Here is a 12629-nt window from a genome sequence, read left to right as displayed (position 1 = left end):
GCGCTAGAGTCAGTCGCACTACAGGACGCTCTAGAGTCTGATGCCTCCTGTGAGAGAGTGCAGAGCTGCAGTCCTCCGATCCTTCCTGAGCTGCAGCCTCTAGGGAGCATGCCACCTGTTCAGCAGCTGCATTCAGCTGCAATGGGCATGTGCCGAGCTGTGCATTTTAAATGCACAGCTTGGTAAGTTTTGACACGAGGTACATCTGTACCATAGCTGCTACTCTGTTCAGATAGAGAAAACCCATCACGGTCAAATTTCCATGCACACCCAGAATGCTCCCTCCCACCTCCAGTCCCGAGGCTGCAGCTAGTCTTTCTTTTCTGTCACAGTGTGTTAGTCTGTATTTTCCAGATGTTTAGATTGATGTAATCAGACAGTGCACATACTTTTTTATTTATTTATTTATTTTTTTGGTTTTTTTTTGTTTTTTTTGTTTTTTTTTATTAATTAATTTATTTAATTATTAAAAATTTCTGCCTCTTCCCCGCCACCACCTCCCATTCCCTCCCCCTCCCCCAATCAAGTCTTCCTTCCTCCTCAGCCCAAAGAGCAAGCAGGTTTCTCTGCCCTGTGGGAGGTCCAAGGACCACCCACCTCCATCCAGGTCTATTAAGGTGAGCATCCAAACTACCTGGGCTCCCACAAAGCCATTACGTGCAATAGGATCAAGAACCCATTGCCATTGTTCTTCAGTTCTCAGTAGTCCTCATTGTCCATTATGTTCAGCGAGACCGGTTTTGTCCCATGCTTTTTCAGACCCCGGCCAGCTGGCCTTGGTGAGTTCCCGATAGAACATCCCCATTGCCTCAGTGTGTGGGTGCACCCCTCGCAGTCCTGAGTTCCTTGCTCGTGCTCACTCTCCTTCTGCTCCTCCTTTGGATCGTGAGACTTCAGTCCAGTGCTCCAATGTTGGTCTCTGTCTCTGTCTTCTTTCATCGCCTGATGAAGGTTAATATTCAGGGGGATGCTTATATGTTTTTCTTTGGGTTCACCTTCTTATTTAGCTTCTCTAGAATCACGAATTATAGTCTCAATGTCCTTTATTTATGGCTAGAAACCAAATATGAGTGAGTACATCCCATGTTCCTCTTTTTGGGTCTGGCTTACCTCACTCAGGATAGTGTTTTCTATTTCCGTCCATTTGTATGCAAAATTCAAGAAGTCATTGTTTTTTACTGCTGAGTAGTACTCTAATATGTATATATTCCATACTTTCTTCATCCATTCTTCCATTGAAGGACATCTAGGTTGTTTCCAGGTTCTGGCTATTACAAACAATGCTGCTATGAACATAGTTGAGCATATACTTTTGTTGTATGTTTGGGCATCTCTTGGGTATATTCCCAATAGTGGTATTGTTGGGTTGAGAGGTAGGTTGAACCCGACTTTCCTGAGAAACCGCCACACTGCTTTCCAAAGTGGTTGCACAAGTTTGCATTCCCACCAGCAATGGATGAGAGTGCCCCTTTCTCCACAACCTCTCCAGCAGAGGCTATCATTGGTGTTTTTGATTTTAGCCATTCTGACCGGTGTAAGATGGTATCTTAATGTTGTCTTGATTTGCATTTCCCTGATTGCTAAGGAAGTTGAGCACGATCTTAAGTGTCTTTTGGCCATTTGAACTTCTTCTGTTGAAAAGTCTCTGTTCAGCTCAGTGCCCCATTTTATAATTGGATTGATTAACCTTTTACGGTCTAATTTCTTGAGTTCTTTGTATATTTTGGATATCAGACCTTTGTCAGTTGCGGGGTTGGTGAAGATCTTCTCCCAGTCAGTGGGTTGCCTTTCTGTCTTAGTGACAGTGTCCTTTGCTTTACAGAAGCTTCTCAGTCTCAGGAGGTCCCATTTATTCAATGATGTCCTTAGTGTTTGTGCTGCTGGGGTTATACGTAGGAAGTGTTCTCCTGTGCCCATGTGTTGTAGAGTACTTCCCACTTTCTCTTCTATCAGGTTCAGTGTGTTTGGACTGATATTGAGGTCTTTAATCCATTTGGACTTGAGTTTTGTGCATGGTGATAGATATGGATCTATTTTCATTCTTCTACAGATTGACTTCCAGTTTTGCCAGCACAATTTGTTGAAGATGCTCTCTTTTATCCATTGTATACTTTTAGCTCCTTTATCGAAAATCAGGTGTTCATAGGTTTGTGGGCTAAAGTCAGGGTCTTCTATTCTATTCCATTGGTCGACTTCTCTGTTTTTATGCCAGTACCAAGCCGTTTTCAGTACTGTAGCTCTGTAATAGAGTTTGAAGTCAGGGATGGTAATGCCTCCAGACGATCCTTTATTGTATAAGATTGTTTTGGCTATCCTGGGTTTTTTGTTTTTCCATATAAAGTTGATTATTGTCTTCTCCAGATCTGTGAAGAATTTTGATGGGATTTTGATGGGGATTGCGTTGAATCTATAGATTGCTTTTGGTAGAATTGCCATTTTTACTATGTTGATCCTCCCAATCCAAGAGCAAGGGAGGTCCTTCCATTTTCTGGTGTCCTCTTCAATTTCTTTCTTCAAAGACTTAAAGTTCTTGCCAAATAGATCTTTCACTTCCTTGGTCAGAGTTACCCCAAGGTATTTTATGCTATTTGTGGCTATCGTGAAAGGTGATGCTTCTCTGATTTCCCTCTCTGCTTCCTTATCCTTAGTGTATAGGAAGGCAACTGATTTTTTGGAGTTGATTTTGTAACCTGCCACATTCCCAAAGGTGTTTATCAGCTGTAGAAGTTCTTTGGTAGAGTTTTTGGGGTCGCTTATGTATACTATCATATCATCTGCAAATAATGAAAGCTTAACTTCTTCCTTTCCAATATGGATCCCCTTGATCCCCTTATGTTGTCTTATTGCTATTGCTAGAACTTCAAGCACTATATTGAAGAGGTATGGAGAGAGTGGACATCCTTGTCGTGTTCCTGATTTTAGTGGGATGGCTTTGAGTTTTTCTCCGTTTAATTTAATGTTAGCTGTCGGCTTGCTGTAAATAGCTTTTATTATATTTAGGTATGACCCTTGTATCCCTAATCTCTCCAAGACCTTTATCATAAAGGAGTGTTGAATTTTGTCGAATGCTTTTTCAGCATCTAATGAAATGATCATATGGTTTTTTTCTTTCAGTTTATTTATATGGTTGATTACATTGATAGATTTGCGTATGTTGAACCAGCCCTGCATCTCTGGAATGAAGCCTACTTGATCATAATGGATAACTTTTCTAATGTGTTCTTGGATTCGGTTTGCCAGTATTTTATTGAGAATTTTTGCGTCGATGTTCATGAGTGAGATAGGCCTGTAATTCTCTTTCTTGGTTGGGTCTTTGTGTGGTTTTGGTATCAGGGTAACTGTAGCTTCATAAAAGGAATTTGGCAATGACTCTTCTGTTTCTATATTGTGAAATACATTAAGAAGTATAGGTATTAGCTCTTCTTGGAAGTTCTGGTAGAATTCTGCATTGAAACCATCTGGTCCTGGGCTTTTTTTGGAAGGGAGATTTTTGATAACTGTTTCTAATTCTTCGCGACTAACAGGTCTATTTAGATCATTCACCTGGTCTTGGTTTAGGTTTGGTATATGGTACTTATCTAAAAAAGTGTCCATTTCTTTTGCATTTTCCAGTTTTGTGGCATACAGGCTTTTGTAGTAAGATCTAATGATTCTCTGAATTTCCTCTGTGTCTGTGGTTATGTCCCCCTTTTCATTTCTGATCTTATTTATTTGCGTGTTCTCTCTCTGTCGTTTAATTAGTTTGGATAGGGGTTTGTCGATCTTGTTGATTTTCTCCAAGAACCAACTTTTTGTTTCATTGATTCTTTGGACTGTTTTCTGTGTTTCTATTTTGTTGATTTCTGCCCTCAGTTTGATTATTTCCAGTCTTCTACTCCTCCTGGGCGCGTCTGCTTCTTTTTTTTCTAGAGCTTTCAGGTGTGCTGTTAAGTCCCCAATGTATGCTTTCTCCGTTTTCTTTAAGTGGGCACTTAGTGCTATGAACTTTCCTCTTAGCACTGCTTTCATCGTGTCCCATAGGTTTGAGTATGTTGTCTCTTTGTTTTCATTAAATTCAAGGAAGACTTTAATTTCTTTCTTAATTTCTTCCTTGACCCAGGTGTGGTTCAGTAGTTGACTGTTCAGTTTCCATGAGTTTGTCAGCTTTCTGGGGGTAGCATTGTTGGTGGCTTCTAACTTTAATCCGTGGTGATCTGATAAGACACAGGTGGACACTGATATTTTTTTGTATCTGTGGAGGTTTCCTTTGTTTCCAAGTATGTGGTCAATTTTCGAGAAGGTTCCATGAGCTGCAGAGAAGAAGGTGTATTCTTTCCTATTTGGGTGGAGTGTTCTATAGATGTCTGTTAAGTCCATTTGATTCATTACCTCCAACAATTCTCTTAATTCTCTATTAGTTTTCTGTCTGATTGACCTGTCCATTGGTGAGAGAGGTGTGTTGAAGTCTCCTACTACTAGTGTGTGTGATTTGATGTCTGCCTTGAGTTTTAGCAATATTTCTTTTACATAAGTGGGCGCTTTTATATTAGGGGCATAGATATTCAGGATTGAGACTTCATCCTGCTGAATCGTTCCTGTTATGAGTATAAAGTGTCCCTCTCGATCTCTTCTGATTGATTTTAGTTTGAAGTCAATTTTGTTAGAAATTAGTATGGCCACACCTGCTTTTTTCTTAGGACCATTTGCTTGAAAAACCTTTTCCCAACCCTTTACTCTGAGTAGATCAGTGCACATACTTTTTCTGCCTTGCTTTTGTCTGTTTGTTTTTTATCTTCAGCCTGATTGTTGGGCTATGGCAGTGTTACTACATGTACAGTAATTTGTTCCTTCTTACTGCTGAGCAGGATTCTGCTGTGGTGTGGCTGTGCCACAGTTTGCAAACCCACTCTCCAATAGTAGATATCTGGATGTTTCCCATTTGGGGATGTCACATGTGTGCCGTGAACACACCCACAAGCCTGTGTGTGGACATGTGCGCTCTTTTCTCTTAGGCAGACACTTTAGGGTGGGGCATCTGACTAATGTTACTGACACATGCTTCACTTTTAAACTTCATTGTTAAGGGAGTGGCTTGCCCAGGCGCACCTGTGGAGGTCAGAGGACAACTTTGAGGCCGTCCTCTCTTCCCACCTCTGTGTGGGTGGTGTAACCCGGTAGCTGTTGGTGTTTTCAGAGTTTTACAACTATCACCATAGTCAGGTTTGAACATTTTTACCAAACCAGAACCATTACCTCAATCAAGTACTGAACATTTTTATTAAACCCGAAGGAAGTCCCAGGTTCACTAGCAGTCATGCAGCATGTGTGCTGCGGTCCCCATGCCCCGGTGTCAGGCGGCATGTGTGCTCTGGTCCCCGTGCCCCGGTGTCAGGCGGCATGTGCGGCATGTGTGCTGCGGTCCCCATGCCCCAGTGTCAGGCGGCATGTGCGGCATGTGTGTTCCGGTCCCTGAGCCCTGGTTGTGTTGGTTCCCCTCTGCTGGTATTTTATGGCCAGAGTCACCCAGTTAAGACTTTGGTTTAGAGGATGCTTCAGAAATTCTCTATGCTGTACCACTCTCATTCTCTAAATGCTAACCGGTGCTGTTCCCTTCGCAGAGCTACGCAGTGTTCTGTAAGGGCACTACCACATTTGGCTTAGCCACTTATTGGCTGATAAGCATTTGGCATGTGTCCACTTATTGGCCCCATCACTTATGCAGTTGTGAACACCCATGTTTTGCAGTGAACATACTTTGATTTCTCTCACACGTGCCTAAAAGTGTTGCTGTGTTGCATGTTAGTGGAGTGTTAATTTCCTGCCGACCTGCTAGACTGTTGCCCCTGGTGGTAACACCACTTTACATTCTGCCAACAGCAAGTGAGGAGGCTAGCTTCTCTGACACTTATACTCCCTCTCTCTCTCTCTCTCTCTCTCTCTCTCTCTCTCTCTCTCTCTCTCTCTCTCTCTCTCTCTCTCTGTGTGTGTCTGTGTCTGTCTCTGTGTGTACATGCATGTACCAAAGCCACGTGGTATGTTATGAAAATACCCTTACATTCTCAGAGACAGGACCTTCCTCTGGACCGCACAGGCAGGTAATAATACGCCTTGAGGTCACGTCAGACTACTAGGCTGCCATGTGTTTGACCAGCTTTTACAAGAACAGTGTAGCAACTAACTTTACTTGCCTTGAGTTTCCATGTTTTTACAAACTAAGCTAATGCATAGCCATGATCTTAAGTTGTATACTCTTCCATGCCTCTGACCCAGAGAGCAATGCATGTGTGTTTGTGTGTGTGTGTGCCCAACCTTAAGAAATGAATCTCCACCGTATATGTCGAGCAGCACACAGATTCTGCTAGACAGCCTTGGTGTGTGTGTGCCGGTTGGGGTCGCTGGGTAAACTCAGTTCAAGTTTCTGCAGAGCATCTCTAGCTCCTTCCCCACGTGGTGCTTCCTGTGCTGTTCAGTGAGTGCAGGACAGATCCCTTCGTGAGGGGCATGTTAGACAGCAGACAGGTTACAGGCAGGTCCAAAACCATAAGCTCCAGAGAGATGGAAGACACGGGGATCGAAGTGGAGAATTCAAACCCGGGCCCTCTCTAGGCAAAATTCCTCCAAGGAGAAGTACCTTGGCATTTTTCCTCAATGTGACACCTACAAATATTTGTGACTCTGAGTTTCTCACTGATGCATTTCCCCAAACAGAGGACAGCTTTTGTGCGTCTGTGCCCTTGTCCTGGGACAGCTCTTGTTTTTGCTGATGTATGTATCCGGGCTGGCCTGGATACTCTCAGGCCATGCATCTCTGCTTCCATCCTGCAGTGGGAATGTTGGGGTCACAGCTGTGCACCACTGAACCCAGCTTTCTGTGTGGGTTCTAGGCTTGTACAGCCAAGTCACTTTGCAGGCTGTGTGGCACTTTGATTATGTGTGCATTGAGCAACGATCAGCACAGGGTCGGGAGCCACCATCTGTGCTTCAGTTGTTCCTGTCTCTTAATTCCTCGAGACACTTTGAGCTGTATGACGTGTTGCTTCTGAATATCCTGACATTTTAGTGTATAAATCATGGGTTTCACTGTAACATCCCAAGCTTTTATCAGCTATAAAACATTTAGGATCATTATATATCCTTTGTGATTATAAAATGACCTTCTGACAGCACCCTGGCAATGTTTCTGCTGTGGGATCCTTCTGTGAGGTTAACAGAGACACTGCCTTCTTTAGGCTGGTGCTGCTGGGCTGTATCTTCTCCCATCCTTTTACCTTTGACCTATTTGTGTCTTCATATTCAAAGTCAGTCTCTTGTGGACAACATATACAGTGATCAGGTTTTGATTTTTTTTTTTTTTTCGTTTAAATTCAATTTGACAGTCTGGCGTTTCACTGGTGGGTTTAAACCAGAGATTAACAGTCTATGGTCCTCGGGCAAACCCAGCTCTGCTTTGCCTTTGTAAATAAGGTTTTACTGGCACAGAGCCAAGCCCAGTGCTTTATTGTCATGGCTGCTGTCACGCTACAGGGGCTGAGTGTGCTGACCCACGATTTAGACTCCTTACGTTTAGTGGTGTTATTGGTGGCTGGATTTAAAGCTCCCACGCGGCTCTTGGCTTGGCATCTGTCACACCTCTTCCTGCCCTCCTGGTCTTTTAGCTTCCACAGCTGGGATAAACCAGATGTCTTTCAGCCACGTGCTCTCGTTTGCCAGCTGGTGTCCCTCACAGCTGTGCACCTCTGTCGTAGCTCTGAGCACTCACAGAATCACCACAGAAACAACCCTGGCAGTGCCTGGTTCTTACTCTAACTTCGTTTGCCAGAACGCTAGCTTCTGACCTCGGAATCATAGAGACCATATACTTTATTGCCCTTGACTCTTTACAGAAAATAAATATGGGCTAGAGACTGTTTGCCTGTGTGTGAGCAGACGAAATAGATTTCCTGCTCGTGATTTAGATTGGAAGAAGGATTAAAATGTGTTTTAGGAAACATCAACCTGTAAGATATGTTCATTAATTCATGTGGAATATTTCTTATTAAAAAAACCTTTAAATTACATTTATTTGTGTGTGTGTTAGGGCACATGTGACATGGACATGTGTGGTGGTCAGAGGACAACTTACAGGCGTCAGTTCTCGTCTCCCACCATGTGAATCCCAGGGATCAAGTTTAAGTGGTCAGGCTGGGTGGCATGAGACTTTGTTCGCTGGACCATCGGGGCTGTGTGTCACTCTTTGAGACAGTGGTAAAAGGTCTTCTGACATACAGCTCTGTCTCTGCAGGCAACCATCAATATTGTTCTTGATCGAGTTGGGAAGACTGACCCTGTCACCAGAGGCATTGAGATCACCGTGAATTACCTGGGGATCCAATTTGACGTAAGAGCCATTCTAGACCCTGGTTTGGTTCCTGCTGCTCCATCCAGCCGTAGCTTGACACTTGGGTTTTAACCCCTGAACTTGGGTCCGTTTGTTCTGTGTGTTGACAGCTCACCTGGCACATTTGTAAATGGTCCGATTTAGCTTTCTTATTGTAAAGCCATAACAGTGACCTGGGTGCTACCTGCTCCTACAGGGCCTCCTCGGCCTGCCCTCGGCCAGCCACAGCCTGCCCACAGCCAACTACCACTTTGCTGGTTTCTCTCCACCACGTATTCAGTCATATCTTTTCTGTGATACTCAGCAAGCTCTCCAAGCTCTCAGCTCACCTTTGATCTCCAGGTAGAAAATTAACAGCTAATTAGTGTCCTGAAATAGCGCTGAGGTGGCTTCTACTGTAAGAAATGACCTTTTGTCAGTCGGGTCAGGTGGGCCTTGGACTAAAGTCTAATTGTCACCTATGTACAAAGTTAGGGATTTTTTTATCATTTCTCCCGATTTCATAAGACCAGGCATACACTCACCTTATCTCAAGTTCAGTGTCTTTATTCATAGTATAGTATGTGGTTTCTAGATGACATCATTCAGGTTGACAAACACTTTGACAGTAAGACTGCTGTCACATTTCGTTGTCTTGTGTGGACTGCTAAGCTTCCCCTGAGCCTGGATGAAGGGTGTGTTGCCCTCAGTCCTCTGTCTCAGCATAGCATGTCCCTGCTCTCAAGGGCAGCTAGATACAATGAGCAAGCGCACTGAGCTGCAGTCCTGAAGAAGCAGCGCCAAGGATGCTTTCGTCCTTTTAGGGAGGGTCTCCCTGTGTAGCACAAGTTGGCTGCAGACTCACAGTCCTCACTGGGGCAGAGGAGGATGCTGTGGCTAGTCCTCCCTGACTGAACCTGGGGCCTGACAGAGTCTCCCAGTGCTGTTGTTAAGACACACACGGCCATCCCCCGCTCTTACATGAGAGTTTGGAATTTCAACTCAAGTCCTGTTGCTATTACAGCAAGCACCTGACCCACTGAGCCATTTCCCCAACCACTAAAGAACACATTTTTAACAGTAGGACCCTCTCATCAGCTGTGGGTCTCACAGTAGGACCCTCTCATCAGCTGTGGGTCTCACAGTAGGACCCTCTCATCAGCTTTGAGTTTCCTAATTAGTGTTTTTTTTTCCTCGCTTCTCTGTACTTGCTTTCTTTGACCCTTCAGACTTGATTAAGTCTGCTAATTAAGGGATCGATGCAGTCTTCCCATAAGCATCTACCACCTGTAGGTATTTACTTCAGAACAAGTCGAGAGGAACCCAATGGAATTCCTTCTCATGATCACACAAGTAATCAGAGTTTACAGTGGCTCTCGGCTCTGCCAGGAACTAATGGCCTGCTGCGCTTCCTGTTCTGATGGCAGGTCAAGTTCTGGTCCCAGCATATTTCCTTCATTCTGGTTGGAATAATCATTGTCACATCCATCAGAGGACTGCTGATCACTCTGACCAAGGTATGGTGCATCACAGTGTTCAGATCCTTATTTAATTACATGACTTCTGAGTTAGGTCCTGCACATTAGTCTTGAACAACTCAGAGGACATCCAGAAAAATAGACTAAAGAGACTATTAAACTTGTCTGTAAGGTGTGGGTAAGGTAAGGCGTCGTCTCCCAGCCACAGGCCACTCCAGTGGTCGTAGAGATCAGGGATCCCTTATAGCTGTCATCACCTACAACCAAACCTGGCACATGGTATTCAGCTGGTACTTAGGAAACACAGCAGACAGACACTCAGGGTTAGAATAATTGGGAGTGACGGTGAGGGAGATAAGAACACTCTGCTCTTTTCTGAGCAGCATAAGGAAGACCACGTGGTGGTGCAAAGTGGATCCTCTCTGGTAGAAGGTCCAAACACTGAGATTGAGAGGAAGGGACTCCCAACATCTAGTACAACCTGAGAAGAGCTCAGGAGCCTTGACAGTTGCAGTGCTTGGAGTGGCCCAAAATTGTGATTTAGTGTTGTGGTGTCGAAGGCGTTAGAGTTTCTGAATTTAACAGTGAGGATTACTTTGTTGTTTCACACATAAAACCACCAAACATCTCAGGGGAAACTGGTTTCTCTTGTATTTTAATTCCCTCTCTGTAGCCTTAACCTCTGAACTGGCTCTGTTTTTGTGCTGAGAAACAGAAGCTATTAAAGGCTAATCATGTAGCGTCTTGTTCATGGCAGGAACCCACCTGTGCCGCCCTCGCTCACCCCCTCCCTTTCCCCACAGTTCTTCTATGCCATCTCCAGCAGTAAGTCCTCCAATGTCATCGTCCTGCTGTTAGCACAGATAATGGTGAGTGTAATGATCTCCCCTTGTGTCTAGGACTGTAAATGCCAGAAATGGGATTTTGTTGGGGAGGGTCTTTGAGACAAAGAAAGTCTCGTGTAGTCCTTGCTGTCCTCAAGTCTTCTAAATAGTGAAGGGTAGTCTTGAACTCCTGATCTTTCTGTTTCTCCTTCCCAAGTGCTGGGATTTCAGACATGCAGCACCACAGCCAGCTTAGAAATGTGTGGGTTTTGTTTTGTTGGGGAGGATATGTATTTGTGTGTAAGGCACCTGATGTGTGGAACCAAACTTGGGCTATCTGCAAAAGCAAATGCACTGTCACCGCTGAGCCATCTCCAGCTCAGAAATGTTTAAACTGTTTTAGTTGGGCCCATACGATGGCTTGTTCAGTGGGTCACCATGGTTGCCCCGAGGCCTGATGACCTGACTTCTGTACCCAGACCCACGTGGTAGAAGAACCAACTCTGGCAAGTTGTCCTCTGATCAGATGCACACGAGGAAGAGGCACGCCCATATACACAAATCATTTAAGAATTTTCACTCATTTATGTGTATGGCTGTTTTGCCTACATGTATGTTTATATACCATGTGTGCGCCTGGTGCCCATAGAGGCCAGAAGAGGGTGTTCAGGCCCCTGGGTCAGACCATGCAGGTGCTAGGAATCAAACCTAGATCCTCTGAACAAGCAGCCAGTCTTAACCACTGAGTCTCTCCAAATCCAGTAAATTTTAAAAACAGTATTAAACTTTGCTCTGGCTTGTCCCTGGAAACACCGAGTAACTTCTGAATTAATTGGCTCAACTTTGCAGGGCATGTACTTCGTCTCTTCCGTGCTGCTGATCCGAATGAGCATGCCCCCAGAATACCGCACCATAATCACAGAGGTCCTGGGAGAACTCCAGTTCAACTTCTATCACCGCTGGTTTGATGTCATCTTCCTCGTCAGCGCCCTCTCCAGCATCCTGTTCCTCTACCTGGCTCACAAGCAGGCACCAGAGAAACATATGGCACCCTGAACTGAGACCCATTGCAAACTGTGAGCAAAGGAGACACAATGGGAGCTACCAGGGCCTTAAGTCCTTGAAGCAGAGGAGCTGCTGGGGCAGTTTAGTCTGCCTCCACAGGCCTTCCTCCTGCCAGGGAGCCTGTGTGGGTCTGAGGCTGTGCAAATGGGGAGGGGGAGGGTCAGGGCCAGAGGAGACCCTGGTGCTCCTCAGGTGCCTTCGTTTGAAAAATTTAGTAAAATCAGAGTTTGTAACACTGTGGCCTTGGGTTTACTTATCAGTCCCAGCTTGGTGTGCTGTGTTATTGTGGAAATGTGAATACGTCTCTCCCGCCCCACCTGACTTTACCCAGAAAAATACCCAAAGGTTGTCTGCTCTTTTCTGGAAAAGGGATGGTAAGCAACTGATAGATTTTACCAGAAGATTTAGGTGTGCCATTTTTTATTTCCTTTTAAATCAGGGAAGAGTGGCTGCCTGCCCTAATCAGTGGTGGGGTCTCGGGTCCTTCCCCTCTGTCGTGGGATGAGTCACGGGGCTGTTGTTAGCTGCAACAAGCCCTATCCTGTCCTGGAACACAAGCTCTCCGATTGTAGAAGGAAGGTGGTGTTGTTTTAATACTCAAATGCAATGTAAGACAATTCTGAAATGTACTGCCTGCAAGTCTTTCATTACTAAGGTCGCAGCATTTATTTTGCCATTTGGGGCTTCTAGAAGCAAATGGAAAACCATGAAATGTTTCTAGAGAACAAAGGCATTGTTCAAATTCAGATCCTGTTAGCCAGCAGGGAAGTCACAAGCAACTCGAAAAGCATTTTACTAATCTAATGCTTAGGCCCAGCATTGCTACAGAAGCACGCTTCTCACAGGACGCCTGCTTGAGCCTTTAATCATCCGCACTCACACACAAACGAATAGCTCCAGTGCTCAGGAAGCGTACAGAAGAGCATC

At 44.7% G+C, this 12629-nt stretch overlaps 1 protein-coding gene across 2 annotated transcripts in view; it reads left to right on the top strand.

Moving 5' to 3' along the window:
- Positions 1–12151, top strand: part of Gpr89a (G protein-coupled receptor 89A) — a 42930-nt gene extending 30779 nt beyond the window's left edge. Inside the window, exons 11-14 of one of the 2 annotated variants that reach the window (XM_057792908.1) lie at positions 8261–8356; positions 9763–9852; positions 10617–10682; positions 11487–12151. In XM_057792908.1, coding sequence (XP_057648891.1) covers positions 8261–8356; positions 9763–9852; positions 10617–10682; positions 11487–11693 — 459 coding nt within the window. In that variant the 3' untranslated portion in view covers positions 11694–12151. The remainder of the gene's footprint in view (positions 1–8260; positions 8357–9762; positions 9853–10616; positions 10683–11486) is intronic. The other variant, XM_057792909.1, reaches the window with a different exon arrangement.
- The last annotated feature ends 478 nt before the right edge of the window (positions 12152–12629 follow it).

Source organism: Chionomys nivalis, chromosome 18 (assembly GCF_950005125.1).
Source record: "Chionomys nivalis chromosome 18, mChiNiv1.1, whole genome shotgun sequence".
NCBI classification, from domain to species: Eukaryota; Metazoa; Chordata; class Mammalia; order Rodentia; family Cricetidae; genus Chionomys; species Chionomys nivalis.
This window is presented reverse-complemented; position numbering and strand designations above follow the sequence as displayed.